Source organism: Micromonas commoda, chromosome 4 (assembly GCF_000090985.2).
Source record: "Micromonas commoda chromosome 4, complete sequence".
Lineage (NCBI taxonomy): Eukaryota > Viridiplantae > Chlorophyta > Mamiellophyceae > Mamiellales > Mamiellaceae > Micromonas > Micromonas commoda.
The window spans coordinates 1,268,324-1,283,219 of NC_013041.1; the positions used below are offsets into that span (position 1 = coordinate 1,268,324).

General features: G+C 65.6%; 6 protein-coding genes across 6 annotated transcripts; 3 read left to right on the forward strand and 3 right to left on the reverse strand.

Annotated features, from left to right (window-relative positions):
• On the reverse strand, positions 1-2,305 carry MICPUN_100205 (predicted protein; the record flags this gene model as incomplete). Its single annotated transcript, XM_002501845.1, has 2 exons — positions 1-1,845; positions 1,958-2,305. The coding sequence occupies 2 exons, from the start codon at positions 2,303-2,305 to the stop codon at positions 1-3; spliced, it is 2,193 nt and encodes a 730-aa protein (XP_002501891.1).
• A 462-nt stretch (positions 2,306-2,767) lies between these two features.
• On the forward strand, positions 2,768-4,942 carry MICPUN_58098 (DEAD/DEAH box helicase; the record flags this gene model as incomplete). The annotated part of the gene is made up of 3 exons (XM_002501444.1): positions 2,768-3,646; positions 3,974-3,993; positions 4,147-4,942. The coding sequence occupies 3 exons, from the start codon at positions 2,768-2,770 to the stop codon at positions 4,940-4,942; spliced, it is 1,695 nt and encodes a 564-aa protein (XP_002501490.1).
• Positions 4,943-5,047: 105 nt separating this feature from the next.
• Positions 5,048-6,103, reverse strand: MICPUN_100207 (predicted protein; the record flags this gene model as incomplete). The annotated part of the gene is made up of 1 exon (XM_002501846.1): positions 5,048-6,103. One exon carries the CDS (start codon positions 6,101-6,103, stop codon positions 5,048-5,050), a length of 1,056 nt encoding a protein of 351 aa, XP_002501892.1.
• Positions 6,104-8,822: 2,719 nt separating this feature from the next.
• MICPUN_80460 (predicted protein) lies at positions 8,823-9,857 on the forward strand (the record flags this gene model as incomplete). The annotated part of the gene is made up of 1 exon (XM_002501445.1): positions 8,823-9,857. A coding segment is annotated over one exon (1,035 nt), but the record flags the coding sequence as incomplete, so codon positions are not given.
• A 93-nt stretch (positions 9,858-9,950) lies between these two features.
• MICPUN_58101 (predicted protein) lies at positions 9,951-10,973 on the reverse strand (the record flags this gene model as incomplete). Its single annotated transcript, XM_002501847.1, has 1 exon — positions 9,951-10,973. The coding sequence occupies one exon, from the start codon at positions 10,971-10,973 to the stop codon at positions 9,951-9,953; it is 1,023 nt and encodes a 340-aa protein (XP_002501893.1).
• A 375-nt stretch (positions 10,974-11,348) lies between these two features.
• MICPUN_80747 (predicted protein) lies at positions 11,349-14,784 on the forward strand (the record flags this gene model as incomplete). Its single annotated transcript, XM_002501446.1, has 2 exons — positions 11,349-11,448; positions 11,603-14,784. The coding sequence occupies 2 exons, from the start codon at positions 11,349-11,351 to the stop codon at positions 14,782-14,784; spliced, it is 3,282 nt and encodes a 1,093-aa protein (XP_002501492.1).
• Positions 14,785-14,896: the final 112 nt, after the last annotated feature.

Sequence of the window (14,896 nt, forward strand, 5' to 3'; positions counted from 1 at the left end):
TTAGGCTTTAGCCGCGGCGAGCAGCTCCGCGATCCTCGCATCCTTCGCCGCGCATTCCTCCCTCAGCCTCGCAACCTCCGTCGCCGTCGCCTGCGTCGCCTCGCGAACACGCTCCTCCAGCTCCCGCTCCAGCTCCATCTCCCGCCTGCTGAGCGCCTCCTCGCGCTCCCGCATGATGCCGTCGTCCGAGCCGAACGGGGAGACGAGCGGCGACCCGAGCCCCATCGCCGGCGACAGCGGATTGACAAAGGCATCCGCGCTCGCTCCGACGGGCGAAGCCGCCTCCTTGAGCCGAGCCACCTCCTCCGCCATGCGCTCCTTCTCCCTCTCCACCTCCGCCATCGCGCGTCGCATCTCCGCCTGCTCCGCCTGCAACGTCCGCACCTGCTCGCTCAGGGCCTCCGCCTCGTTCTCCTCGCCCGCGCGCTTGAGCCGCCGCATGAGTTTCTCCGCGAGTTCGCTGTCGGGACCGTCGGCTATCGACTTTTTCGCCGCCGCCGCGGCTCGCACGCGGACTCTGTCGGGTGACGAGACCTGCGAGTGGACGCGCCAGGGCAAGGACGGGGAGTGGTAGCCGGCGGGGGTGGCGTTGGCGGTCGCCGGGGGCGCGCGGGTGCCGTCGTTCTCGTCGTTCTCCTCCTCATCCGACGATGACCCCCACGTCTCCGTCGTCCTCGTCGTCGCCTCCGTCGTCTCCGTCGTCCTCCTCGTCTCGTCCCCTTCCGGCTTATTGGGCGGCGGCGTCGTCGCCTTGTCCGCCGTCGGGGGCGTGTCCGGCCCGTCGACGCCGCCACCGCGATCCGGGGGCGACGGGGCTTTAGGGTTAGACGTTGTCGGGGTCCTCGCGAGCGCCGCCGCCTCCGCCTCCGCCCTCGCCCTCTCCGACTCCTCCTCAGCCTTGGCGTAGAGCACCTCGTTGTCCTCCTCGAGCATCTCCTTCTCCCTGCGAACCTGCGCCAGGTTGGAGGACATCTCCGCCTGCCGCGCCAGGAGCTGCTCCACCTCCCTCGCGAGCGACTCGCGATCCGCGTACGTCTGCTCCTCCTTCTCGAACAGTTCGCGCCGAAGCGCGGCAACCTCGAGCTCCATCCCGGCTCGCTCCGATCGCATCCGCTCCATGTGCCGCTGGAGCTCCTCGGACCTTCGCTGCAGCGCGTGCAGCTCGCGTTCGCGCGCGGGCGTGAGCGCGGAAGAAGAAGACGGGGTTCCGCCGGGGGTGGGTGGTGACGCGCCGGAGTGCGGGGTTTGGTGGGTCGACGGAGTTTGGGTCGACGGGTCCGGCTTTCGCCGGTCCGGTTCACGTTTGTCGTCGCCGCCGGCGCCGATGATGTTGCGTATCGCGCCGTCGACGAGGACGCGAACCTCGCGCTCGCGCCTGGCGTCCGCCTCGAGCTTTCCCAGACGTTCCCTGACGGCGTCCGCCTCGGCGCGCGCGGCGGCCACCTCCGCCTCTCGTCTCGCGTCGAGCTCCTGTTGTTGCGTGAGAAAGTCTTCGACGACGACGTTCGCGGCGTCCCTCATGGCTCGTTCGTACGCCGCGTCCACCTCGTCAGCCTGCTCGTCCACCTGCGTGTAGAGCATCTCCACCTCGTCGTGGAGGTGCGCGTTCTCGCGCTCCAGCTCCTTGAGCCGGCGCTGGAGCATGGCCTTCTCGGTGAAGAGGTGCTGCACCTGCTTCGTGAGCTGCTCGTCCTCGTTGCGGCGGTTGGCGGAGGATGGGGATCGGAGCGCGGAGACGTCGCGCTCGACGGAGGACGTCGCGAGCTTGCGGAGCTCGGTCTTCGCGCGGTACTCCTTCGCCACCTCGCTCTTCTCCACGCTGATCACGCCGATGAGGGGAGCGTCCTGCGGGCACGGGGCGGGGGGACGGGACATCGTCAGGGTCTCGAGCGGCGCCGGATTGTTGGCGCGAAAAAAAAACGTTGGACGGGGCCGGGGAGACGGGGAAAGCGCGCACCTGCGGCAGGATCTCCAGCTTCATCACCTCGCAGCACCGCCTGAACACCTCCTTGTTATCGTCAAAGTCGCACAGGATGTTCTGCCTGTACTTCGTGTGCAGCTCCAGCGCGTTGTACGGGGTCTTCGCGGTGGGCACGCGCAGCACCTGGATCTGGTCCCTGGGCATGACGAACTGGTACGCGGTGCCGAACAGCCCGGTGGCGGCGACGAACCGAGCGCGCTTGGCGTCGACGTCCAGCGTGCCCAACAGGTTGACGCCGTCGCCGCTGGACATGACGTAGCTGCAGTTCCAGCTGTTCGGGCCCTTGGGCTTGGGCCTCGTGGGCGACATCGGGGGGGTCGCCATCACGGTAGATTCAACACACGCGGAAACTTTTCAACACCTTCCGCGCCCAGCTCGACGGGGCGGGCCGGCGCCTCTCGAGGCCGCCTCGCACCGAGGCCCGCGTCGCCCTTCGTTCGGTCTCGTTCGGACCGAAGGTCTGGGGCGTCGCTGCGTGGAACCGCGCAGCCTGGAGTGCCCCGAGGCTGGGCGGGAACCTTCGCCCGTTCAGATGTTGTAGACGCTAGCGCACCGCAACTGACGTCGAAGATTCGAACGGCTCGACCACTGGGCAAACAGTTTCGAGGGTTTATTCTCGAATTAAATTTCCCGATGGCGGCCGGGTGACTGGTTAAGCGTGTGCAAATCTGCCTCTATTTCGTTGACGCCCCGCCGACGCCTCGCCAGCACACGTAGGGTGTCGGCGGCGAGGGAGGGAGGATGAGCGGCGCGCCTCCTCCCGTGGTGGCGGCCGTGGCGTCAAAGATGGAGGTGGACGACGCCCCCATCTCCGCCGACGCCAAGGACCGCATGAAGGCCGTGGGCATCACGCACCTCACCCCGGTGCAGGAGCGAACCCTGCGCGCGGTCATCGTCGACGGCCTCGACGTCCTGGTCAGGGCGCCCACGGGATCGGGCAAGACGCTCGCCTACCTCCTTCCTATCGCGCACGCGCTCGCGAGGCTGCCGCCGGGAGACCTCGCGAACCCCGGGCGGCCCAACGCGATCGTGTTCCTGCCCACCAGGGAGCTCGCCGCTCAGGTGCATCAGCACGCGGAGCGGCACGTCGCGGACGCGGGTTTCGGCTGCGCTTTAATCGTCGGCGGCGCCGACGAAAAGTCGCAGCTCGCCGCGATTCGCGCGAACGCGCGGTGCGTCATCGGAACCCCGGGGCGCATCAAGGAGTTCGTCGACCGCGGCGTCATCAAGACGGATCTCGTCATCGCGCAGGTCCTCGACGAGGCGGACCGGCTGCTGGACGGCGGGTTCGAGCGAGACGTGGAATCCGTGATGCACTCGCCCGGGGGACAGGCGCGAACCATGTGCCTCAGCGCGACGATGCCACCGTCGCTCGCGCGGTTCCTCCAGCGGCAGCTCCCGCCCGACCACGCCGTCATCGACATGTTCGGCAGGGGCGGCGGTAACGTCGGGGGTGCAGTGGAGCATCTCGCGGTGACGACGCATCGGAACGATCTGGCGGGAACGGTGTTGGACGCCATCGACGCGTACGCGGCGGGAGCCGCGGGACGCGGGGATACGGACGACGATTCGTATTCCACGCGCGCCACGGGGCAGGCGATCGTGTTCGTGGAGACGAAGACCTTCGCGGAGCAGCTGTCGGGGACGCTGGCGATCGCGTACGAGGTGAGCGACTCGGCCTCGCTCTCGTTTTTTTGTTTTTTTTGTCCGAGCCCCGACCACCGTCGCCCAGACGCCGCAGCGGACGCGCCCGCCGCCGGTCGATGATTACATCCAGATCGTCCTGACCATAATATGTGGGCTAACGAAATAGACTACAATTCTATTAGACCCGCGGCGGGGCGTCACGGCGCTCCGAGGCCCGAGCCCGGCACGGTTCCGTTTTTCTCGGCGCGGCGCGTTCCCATCCAGATGAATGTGTTACAATTCTTACCTACATTCCATGAGGTTTGACGCTGATTAAAACTCACGCGTTGTACATGATGGATCGAGGGGTACACCGTTTCGCGCCCGTGCTTTTCCCCGACCCGGCTCTCGCGCCCGAACGCGGCGTCCTGTGTGGTTTCAAGCGATGAGGATCAACCCTTTTTTTATCACATGTTAGACTTTCGAGTCCTTTTAGACGGGGACGATGCAAAGACAAAAGTTTCCTGAGCGCCACACAGGGCTTGGTTTTCCGCGACGGGTTTTCGACGCCGACTCGTCATCTACCCACCCACGGTTTCTTTCAAAGTTGACCCCGGATTCATTCATTCGTTCATTCATTCATCGCGACAGGAGCGACTGGACGCCGACGGCGAGAAGAATAAATCGACGCGGCGCAGAACCGTCACCTCCCTTCACGGCGACCTCCCCCAGATCGCCAGGGACGCCGCCATCGCCTCCCTCCGCGCGGGCGAGTGCGACGTCCTCGTCGCCACCGACGTCGCCGCCCGCGGCCTGGACCTACCCGGCGTGGAGCTCGTGGTGCACGCGGATTTACCTCGGACCGCCGACGCCTACGCGCACAGGGCGGGTCGAGCGGGTCGGCCCGGGTGTGCGGTTCGCGGCGCGTCGCTGCTCCTTCCCCCTCCCGGCCCGGAGCACGCGGCGCACGTCGCGAGGCTGGAGCGGGAGGCGAAGATCGCGGTGAGACGGCTCACGGCGGTTGGGGAGAGGGAGGCGCGGGGTAGGAGCGTCGCTGCGGCGGTCGCGGCGTCGGCTGCGGCGGCTTCTCGAAGTTTCGACGGCGGCGTCGGCGGCGACGGGGTGGTCAACGCGGCGTCATCGCCGGCGTGCGTGCGTGCCGACGCGGTGAGCGAGGAGGACGCGCAGGCTGCGAGGGCGAGGCTGGGTGAGCGGATGCTCGTGGCTGACAGGTTCGGGGAGTTCACCGGCGAGCTGAGCGAGCTCCGGGGCGGTAAGTCGGCGGGCGCGTCGGGCGGCAAGTCGAAGGGGAAAGCGAAGGGAAGGCGCAGGTGACCGAGCGAGTCGTTGATCGTCGTAGCCCTAGATGTTTAGTTTAGCACGCACGCGCGAGTCGGCGGGTTTTAGTAGACGACGTCGTACCGCCGGCGCGTTTCGGAATCACAACGTCCGTGAAGTCTCGTCCGCGTCGCCCACCAGCCTGAGGCCCTCTCCACCGCGCTTGACGTACTTCTTCATCTTGATCTCGTACGTCTTCGGGTCGATGCGACGCCTGACGACGGCGGCGGTCAGGTCGTGGATCGCCTCGTCCACGCCGTGCACGACAAACGGCAAAAAGTTGAACTCGACCTCGTCAAACGCGGGATCGTCCACGTCCAGGACGAACTCCGAATCCGTCAGGAGCATTCCTCGCAGCGCCGTGAACAGGAAGGCCACCTCGCAGAGCTCGGAGAGCCGCGGGGGTTCGTCGAACCACAGCCACCAGATGACGATTCCCGGGACGGTGGTCAGCGCGACCAGCGTGCACACCGCGATGATCATGCGGCGGAAGAACCGACCTCGTTCGAGTCGAAGGCAGAAGCGCACGTAGGCGCCGTTCAGGTTCGCGTTCGGGCCAAGGGCGCGGAGGAAGAGGACCGTCGCCGCGGCCCAGATGGCGAAGATGACCGCCTCGCCGAGCCACATCAGCAGAGGCGGTAAGTCACCCGTGTTCGAGTCAGATTGCTGCCAGTAGTCGTCCGAGTACCAGTGGAACACCTGAGGATACGTCGCGTTCCGCGCGAGGTGATGAAACGCGGCGTCGGCCGAGCCCAACCACGCGCTGGGGTTGTTCGCGTTCACCCACGCGTCGGAAACGTTGTCGGCCGTGTTCGGAAGCTCCTTCACCTCCTTCACGTTCGCCCACACCCGCATGCCGTCGTTCGCGACGAAGTCCGGAACCGGCCGCTCACGCAGCGTGCGCCCCGAGCCGTCCGTCTCACGCCACGCCTGACAGTACTGGAACGTGTCCTTGCACTCGCACCCCTTGAAGAACCAGTACGCGCCGCAACTCGCCGCGCAGTCGTAGTACGATGCTGAGAACCAGCACTCCTCATTTTTCCGCGCTCCCAGGACGTAACTCTCGAGCGCTAAGCGATGAACGAGGACGAAGACGGCGTACGCGACAGCGTACAGAGGACGCAGCTCCGCGAGCGCGAACTGAAGCCAAGCCTTCATCGCGTCGTGAGGACGTAAAGAACAGGCGAGCGGCCGGAGCTCACTCGTCAGTGGCTGACACGGCAACGCATGGAAAGTTGGTTATTCCCCTCTTTGTTTGCAAAAAATGTAGGCATGCAACGATGCTCGCCTTCTGGCCCCCCGACGCCTTCACACTGCACGGATCGATGTGAAACTTCGCAGGGACGCGCGCGAGCACCTCAGGCGTCATCCTATGCCAAAGCAAAAGAGATTTGTCACGTGACGGGTTCGAACCGCCGCGGCTTGCGCCAGAGGGTCTTAAGTCCTCCCCCTTAGACCACTCGGGCAACGTGACTCGGGTCAGGGTGTTTGCTCGTTGGAGCTAACGGCGCAATTGGTTAACAATTCACTCGTAACCAATCGCTAAGGTTATACTGGGTATGGGCCACACTCGTTTATAAACGTCAGCAAATTATTTACATTCGCGGCTTATGGGTCACGGTTGAACTGAACAGGCGATTGAGACGGGACGCGGAGGACACTGACACCACCGTCTTCTACGTGACTGCCCATCTGCGCGTGCCCCCCCGCCCCGCCTCCGGCAGCGAGCATGGCATCACCCGCCGCCCCGCCGCGGGCCTCGCAGCTCCAGGGGGTGCTGGACTTTCTCCGCGAGCACGGATTCGCCGAGGTGCGCCCCGAACCCTCCCCTAAACGCCCCGTGCTCTTCATCTCGTGCGAGGAGCGCGGGTTTTTCAAACGCACACGGCGCTGACCACGACGAACCCGCCTCCCCGAACCCCGAATCCGACAGGCGGAGGCGAGCCTGCTCGCGGAGATGGACGCGAGGATGGACAAGTCGATGGAGGAGGACGTGTCCAACGACGGGGAGCACGGCGCGACGTCCCCGAGCGGGACCGAGGGTCCACCCGAGCCCCCGTCCAGCTCGAGATCCCCGCGGGAAAACGGCACCGTCTCGACCGCCTCCCCCGGACGAGCCCCCCTGGACGTGGGTAAGCTCGCGGCGGTCATCGACGAGATCGAGGCCGACATGGTGGACGACGACGATGACGACCCGGAAGAGGAGGACGTACCCTCCGACGACGAGCGCTTCGATCGCGACTCGGCGAGGACCCGACCGCCGCGCGACGAACGAGACGAAGACGAAGACGAAGACGAAGACGAAGACGAAGAAGATGAACAAGTCGACGACAACGACGAGGATGAGCCGCGAGCGGCGTCGTCCACCACGCGGATCCACCACGCGCTCGTCCCCGCCCACCCCGCCCACGTCAACCTCCACGGAGAGGACGACCCGGTGGCGCACGCGCAGGTCCTCGCGCGCTGGCAGTTAGACGACGTCGACGCGTACGACTCAGCCGGCGACGCCGGCTTTGACGTCCTCGACGTCGACCGAGACGAGGAGGATTCGTTCATCGCGTCCGAGCTCGTCCATACAGGAGCCGGTACGTACGGAGCCGGCGAGCACGGGAAAGGAGGGGACGTACATGACGTACAGGGGCGACGCGTGGGGTGGTGGCAGCCGAAGGTTGGCGAGGAACGCGAGGCTACGGACGCGAGGGTATGGCGCGAGGACCTGGGGATGGTTCCTAACGAAGAGGACGATCCGGGGGGGCAAGGGGACGATTTGGAGGACGAAGCGACCGTTCCGAACGGACCGCGAGATTCCGCGCAGGACTTCGCGAAAGGCGCGGGGGACGGCGACGACGACGCGAGCGACGGCGCTAGCGACGCGTCGAGCACGGGATGGATCACCGATGAAAAAACCAAGGACCGCCGCGACGACAAGGAGCGGCGACGGGCGCCGCCCCCGCCCAAGACGCACGCCCCCGCCGGGGTCTTCGACGCCGTGTCCGGATGGAACGCGGATTTCGCCGTCGGGGTTGACGTCGTCGTCCACGCGGTGACCAACGGCGACGGCACCGCGGCGCACGTGGTGACGACGTCGTCAAACGGAAACGCCGGAATGTCCTTTGACGTGAACGAAGCGAACAAAACGCCCCTAGTAGCCGATTTCGCCTTTGACAAGTCCCCGTCGCTGAGCGTCAACGGCGGGGGCAGGGCGGGGAGCGACCGCGGCGGCCTGGCTGGGGACGGAACCGCGACGCCCGCGAGCGAGTGCGCGGACGGTCCCGCGTTGGGATGGGGCGGGAGCGAGTTTGGCGGTAGCGCGACGCCTCGAAGCGACAAAGTGGACGGGGAGGAGGGGGAAGGGGAGGAGAAAGGGAAGGCGGCGGCGGCGGCGCGAGCGGCGGGAGGCGCGGCGCTCAACGGCGCGGCGGACGCGCTCAGGGCGTGGGCCGACTCCAACGCGGACAGGACGGCGCCACCCGAGCCGGGGTTGGATTTTGAATCGGAGGCTGAGGAGCGCGTGGAGGTGAGGCGGCGCGAATCGCTCGACGCGTCGTGGGCGGACGGTAACCTCAGCGACGAGCGCGAGGATGATTTCGCCTGCGATCGCCTCGCGTATGTCGGCGACGATGAGGTGAAGGACGAGGACGAGGAGGAGGATGACCCGGATGAGACGTTCGTGACGTTCAACCTGCCAATCGTCCACCGGCTGCACCGCACGGGCTTCGAGGAGGAGAAGGATTTCCCAGTGCGAATCGGCGACGTCGTCGCCGGGCGGTACGAGCTCACGGAGTACCTCGGAAGCGCCGCGTTCTCCAAGGCTGTGCAGGCTGTGGACCTCGACACCGGCGACGTCGTCTGCCTCAAGATTGTGAAGAACAACAAGGACTACTTCGACCAGTCCTTGGACGAGATCAAGCTGCTGCGGTACATCAACGACGAGGACCCGGACGACGCCAAGGGCATCCTGCGGATGTACGACTACTTCTACCATCGCGAGCACCTCTTCATCGTCACCGAGCTCCTCCGCGCGAACCTATACGAGTTTCAGAGGTACAACCTCGAGTCGGGCGAGGAGCCCTACTTCACGCTGTCGGCGCTGAAGAAGATCTCGAGGCAGCTGCTGACGTCGCTCGAGTACCTTCACTCGCTGGATCTCATACACTGCGACCTGAAACCCGAGAACATCCTGATCAAGAGCTACAGCCGGTGCGAGGTCAAGGTCATCGACTTTGGCTCGAGCTGCTACGTCACCGACCACCTCTCGTCTTACGTGCAGTCCAGATCCTATCGAGCGCCCGAGGTCATCCTCGGCGCTCCATATGACACGAAGGTTGACGTGTGGAGCCTGGGGTGCATACTCGCCGAGCTTTACAGCGGCGAGGTGCTGCTGCACAACGACTCGCTCGCGTCGTTGCTGGCGAGGTGCGTCGGCATCTTCGGGCCTTTCGACCCGCGCTTACTTCGCCGCGGTCGATACTCTGCAAACTACTTCACCAAGAGCGGCTTGGTGTACGAACGGTGCGAGAAGACTGAGATGCTGAGGCTGATGCGACCGAAGAAGACCACGCTGGCGCGTAGGCTGGGTTTCGACCCCGAGGTGGACGAGGCCGAGTGCGGTTCCGACGGGTTCGTCGGATTTCTCCTGGCGCTCCTCGCGGTCAACCCCGACGAGCGGCTCACCGCGACGCAGGCGCTCACGCACCCCTGGCTGGCCGAGGAGGAACTGCGGGAGGAGGACGAGAAGGATGACGAGAAGCGGGAGGGGGCCGCGGCGGCTGAGGAGGGCGACGCGGCGGCGGACGGGGAGACAAAGGCGGACGAGGGCGGGGGCGTCTCCCCGGACCTCATGCCGACGGAGGCGAACATCGAGGCGGAGGAGGAGGCGGCGGAGCCGAGGATGGTGGAGGCGCAACTCTAGCTGGATTTGGACGACGACGACGCCGGGAATGGATTTGAAGATGACGCAAAGGGTAAAAGTTTAGCGAGTGCGTTTTCACTCGTCCGATGCCCCTCATCGCGCCCAACCCGCGCGCCTCGGGGATCCATCGCGCCTGTACCCCCCGCCGCCGTACGCTCGGTCCCTGCTGCCGTCCCTCTCCCTCTTGTGCGACTTGCGCGCGTCCCTGCTCCCGCCGCGGTCCCCGCCGCGCCGGTCGTCGCGGCGATACGGGTGGTCCCGGTCGCGGCTCCTGCTCCGTCGCCTGTCCCTGTCCCTGTCCCTGTCCCTGTCCCTGTCCCTTTCTCTGTCCCTGTCCCTGTCCCTGTTCCTGTTGCCGTCTCTGTCTCTGTTCCTGTTTCCATCCTCTCTGCTTCGGTCTCTGTCCCTGCGGGACGGGTCGATGCCTCGGCCCCTCTCGGTGACTCCCGCCATGTGCGGCGCCCGTTGCCCCAGGTTCACGCTCAGCGCAGCCTTGACGCTGGGGGGCCTCGCGCCGCTGGGTGCCTCGACCCTGCGGGATCCGCCGCACCCGCCGCATCCCAAGGGCTCAGCCCCGAACCCGAGCCGGACGATGCGGTCGACGAGCGCTCGCCTCGTCACCTCCGGGCACCTCGGGAAGATGGTCTCGAAGTAGTACTGGTCGAGTACGAGGTCCCGGACGAAGGCGCCGATGGTGACGTTCTTGCCGCCGGGCATCGGCGCGAACTCCTCGTCGTCCTTGAAGAAGGGGTCGAACCATCGCCCGAACTCCTTCGGGTCGCGCACGTACCGCACGTACAGGAACCCGATGGCGCGAATGTAGGGCGAGTCGCGGTGGCGGATCAGGTGGTTTACGTTGCGGTCGTCGAGCTCCATGGTGAACAGGCGGTACAGCAGGCAGAAGGCGGTGGACGGCCCGCGCGCGTTGCCGCTCATCCACGGCTCCACGTGGTCGACTTCGTTGTAGATCTCGTCCACCAGGTCCATGAAGTCCTCGATCTTGGAGAGCTGCACGAAGTAATCCGAATTCAAGATGTTGGAGCGCAGGACCCTCTCCATGTTGTAGGATTTGCCGTTGTCGCGACCCGTGCCCGCGATGGGTATGAAGGTGGCCATGTCGCTGGAGGACTGCGCGTCGCGTGAGCGTCGGCGAACCTTCCCTTCAGTGCCCCAGCGCCCCTCCCAGTTGTGAGGCACCTTCGAATTTTGTCCGCGCCTTTCCACCGCAGCGCGAGATTTGCCCTGAACCCTCAAACGAAGGCCTATCCCAGCCGCCGCCCCGAGTTGGTCTCGAGGGTCCTCCCTTGCCCGGGCAGCACACCCCGCCGCGCGAGACTCAGGTCCCCGCGCCAACGGCTCGTCTCGCACGCGTCGTAACTCCGACGCGCCGTCGATCACCCAGGAGGTCGCCCTCCCATCGCGTCGGCGCCGCCCTCGCGCAAGCGACCGAGAGAGGAGCTCGCCCATCGCGACCCAGCAGATCCGCACGACATGGCCACCGCGCGCCGCGACCTCCTCCTGGACATCCAGGCCAAGTCGCAGAAGAAGTGGGCCGATGAGAAGATCTTCGAGGTCTCCGCGCCCAGGGACGGTGCGTCGATGCCTCGACCCCGTGGACCATTCCCCCCCCCCGCCGCGATCTCATCAACCAACTCCGATCGTCGATCGAAGCGTCGCCGCCCGATCGCTTTTCCGGCACCCGACTCTGACCCCGATCCCCTATCGCCCCCGTACACGAACCGCAGGCTCCAAGCCCCCAAAGTTCTTCGGCAACTTCCCGTATCCCTACATGAACGGGATGCTCCACCTCGGCCACGCCTTCTCCCTCTCCAAGCTCGAGTTCGCCTCCGCCTACCACAGGCTCAAGGGCGACGAGGTCCTCTTCCCCTTTGCCTTCCACTGCACCGGGATGCCCATCAAGGCCTCCGCGGATAAGATCAAGAACGAGATCGCCAAGTACGGCAACCCGCCCGTGTTCCCGGTCATCGACGAGGCCGCCGAGGCCGAGGCTGCCGCGCAAAAGGCTGCCGAGGCTGCCGAGGCTGCCAAGAACGCGGATCCCACCAAATTCGCAGCCAAAAAGAGCAAAGCCGTCGCCAAAGCCGGCACCGCCGCCTACCAGTGGGAGATCATGAAGTCCTCCGGAGTTCCCGAGTCCGAGATTCCCCCGTTCGCGGACCCGTACCACTGGCTCGACTACTTCCCGCCCCTCGCGAAGCGCGACGTCGCCGCCATGGGCTGCCAGGTTGACTGGCGCCGTTCCTTCATAACCACCGACCACAACCCCTTCTACGACGCATTCGTGCGTTGGCAGTTTAACACGCTTAAGAAGATCGGCAAGATCATCAAGGCCAAGCGCATGGCGGTGTACTCCCCGCTCGACGGGCAGCCCTGCGCGGACCACGACCGCGCCACGGGCGAGGGCGTCGGCCCGCAGGAGTACGTCCTGGTCAAAATGCGGGTCTACGACGAGTGCCTGGTTGGCGAGCTGTCTCCCCTCGCCGGTCGCGACGTTTTCCTCGCGGCGGCTACGCTGAGACCCGAGACGATGTACGGGCAGACGAACTGCTGGGCCCTCCCGGACGGCGACTACGGCGCCTTCGAGATGGCGAACGGGGACGTCATGGTGATGTGCGACCGCGCCGCGCGTAACCTCGCCTTTCAGGAGCACACGAAGGAGCCCGGCGTGGTGAACAAGCTGCTCGGGTTCAAGGGTACCGCGCTCATCGGATGCGCGGTCAAGTCCCCGCTCGCGGTGCTCGAGAGGATCTACTGCCTCCCCATGATGACCATCCTCATGAACAAGGGTACCGGCGTGGTGACGTCCGTGCCGTCCGACTCCCCCATGGACTTTATGGCCCTCAGCGATCTCAAGGCGAAGCCCGCGCTTCGGGAAAAGTTTGGCGTCAAGGATGAGTGGGTCATGCCCTTCGAGGTTGTCCCTTGCGTTCACATCCCCGAATTTGGCGACGCGTGCGCGCCCATCGTGTGCGAGCAGCTCAAGATCAAGAGCCAGAACGAGAAGGTCAAGCTCGAGGAGGCCAAGGGGAAGACCTACCTCAAGGGTTTCACCGACGGGATCATGCTCCTCGGCGCGCACAAGGGCGAACCAGTGAAGCTCGTCAAGCAGAAGATTCGAGACATCATGATTGCCGACGGCGGCGCCATCGTCTACTCCGAGCCCGAGAAGCAGGTGATGTCTCGCTCCGGCGACGAGTGCGTCGTCGCGCTCACCGACCAGTGGTACCTCGAGTACGGCGAGGACGCCTGGCGCGAGCGCTCCGAGAAGTGCCTCGAGGGCATGGTCACCTACCACGACGAGGCCCGGAAGGCTTTCCAGCACACCCTCGGCTGGCTCCGCCAGTGGGCGTGCTCCCGCGCGTTCGGCCTGGGAACCCGCATGCCCTGGGACCCCCAGTACCTCATCGAGTCCCTCTCCGACTCCACCATCTACATGGCCTACTACACCGTCGCGCACCTGCTACAGGGCGGGGACATGTACGGAAAATCGAAGCCCTCGGTGGACCCGGAGGCTATGACGGACGACGTCTGGGACGCCGTGTTCCTCGGCACCGAACTCGACGCCGACTCGAAGTTCCCCAGGGACCTGCTCGACGAGATGCGCGCGGAGTTCAACTTCTGGTACCCGTTCGACCTGCGCGTGTCCGGCAAGGACCTCATCCAGAACCACCTCACGTTTGCCATCTACAATCACACCGCGATTTGGGAGGGCGACGAGAGCAAGTGGCCGCGCGGCTTTCGCACCAACGGGCACCTGCTCCTAAACGGCGAGAAGATGTCCAAGTCCACCGGCAACTTCAAGACGTTGAAGACGGCCATCGAGGAGTACAGCGCGGACGCCATGAGGTTCGCGCTGGCGGACGCCGGCGACGGCATCGAGGATGCCAACTTTGTCCACGACACCGCCAACGCTGCGATTTTACGGTTTACGAAAGAGCTCGAGTGGATCGAGTCCATCCGCGAGGCGTCCGCGCAGGGTAAGCTCCGCGCCGCCGACTCCTCCGCGACTTTCGCCGATAAGGTGTTCGCCAACGCCATCGACACCGCGATCGCGCGCACCAAGGACCACTACGAGAACATGATGTTCCGCGAGGCTCTCAAGTCTGGGTACTACGACTTGCAATCCGCGCGCGACGCGTACAGGGTCCAGTGCGACGGCGACGCCGGCATGCGCGCGGACCTCGCCGCCAGGTTCATCGAGGTGTCCACCCTGCTCATCGTCCCTTTCACGCCGCACACCTGCGAGCACGTCTGGGGCGCGATCCTCGGCAGGGAAGGTTCGGTCACGAAAGCCGGGTTCCCCGTCGGCGAGGCGCCCGACGCCTCCGTCGCCGCCGCCGGTAAGTACCTCGACGACCTCGTCAAGACGGTGCGCGGGGGCGTCGCGAAGGCGACCGCGCCCCCCAAGAAGAAACCCGCGGTCCCGCCCCCACCCAAGGTTTGCGACCGCGTGGACTTCTTCGTCGCGGAGAAGTTTGGGGGTTGGCAGGAGGTGTGCCTGGGGATCCTCGCCGACGCGTACGGTGCCGACGGGACGTTCCCCCCCGTGAGCGACATCCTCGAGAAGGTCAAGGCGAGCCCGCTGGCGCAGGAGGCTGACTTCAAGAACGTCATGAAGATGGTGATGCCCTTCGTCAAGTTCAAGATGAACGAGGCGGCGGTGGCGGGGCGGGACGCCCTCGGCGTTCGATTGATCTTCGACGAAGCCGGGGTGCTTCGGGAAAATTCCGAGTACGTCGCGAGAGTGTGCGGCTTGAAGGAGGTTGGCGTGTTCGCCGCGGATGCGGATTCGCCGGAGAAGGCGGCGGCGGTGAAGGGCGGCGTTAAGGTGGACCAGGCGACGCCGGGGAGCCCCGGCGTGAACTTTGTCGTGACGGAGCTCAGCGTGGAGGGCGTCACCATCTGAGGCACGGGCACACCCCCAACACGTTGAAAATATTACCTTCGCACCGATCCTAACCGAAGAAAATCCATCCGAGACGCTTTTTCGTGAAACGCGTGAGCCCCTTTTCTCCACT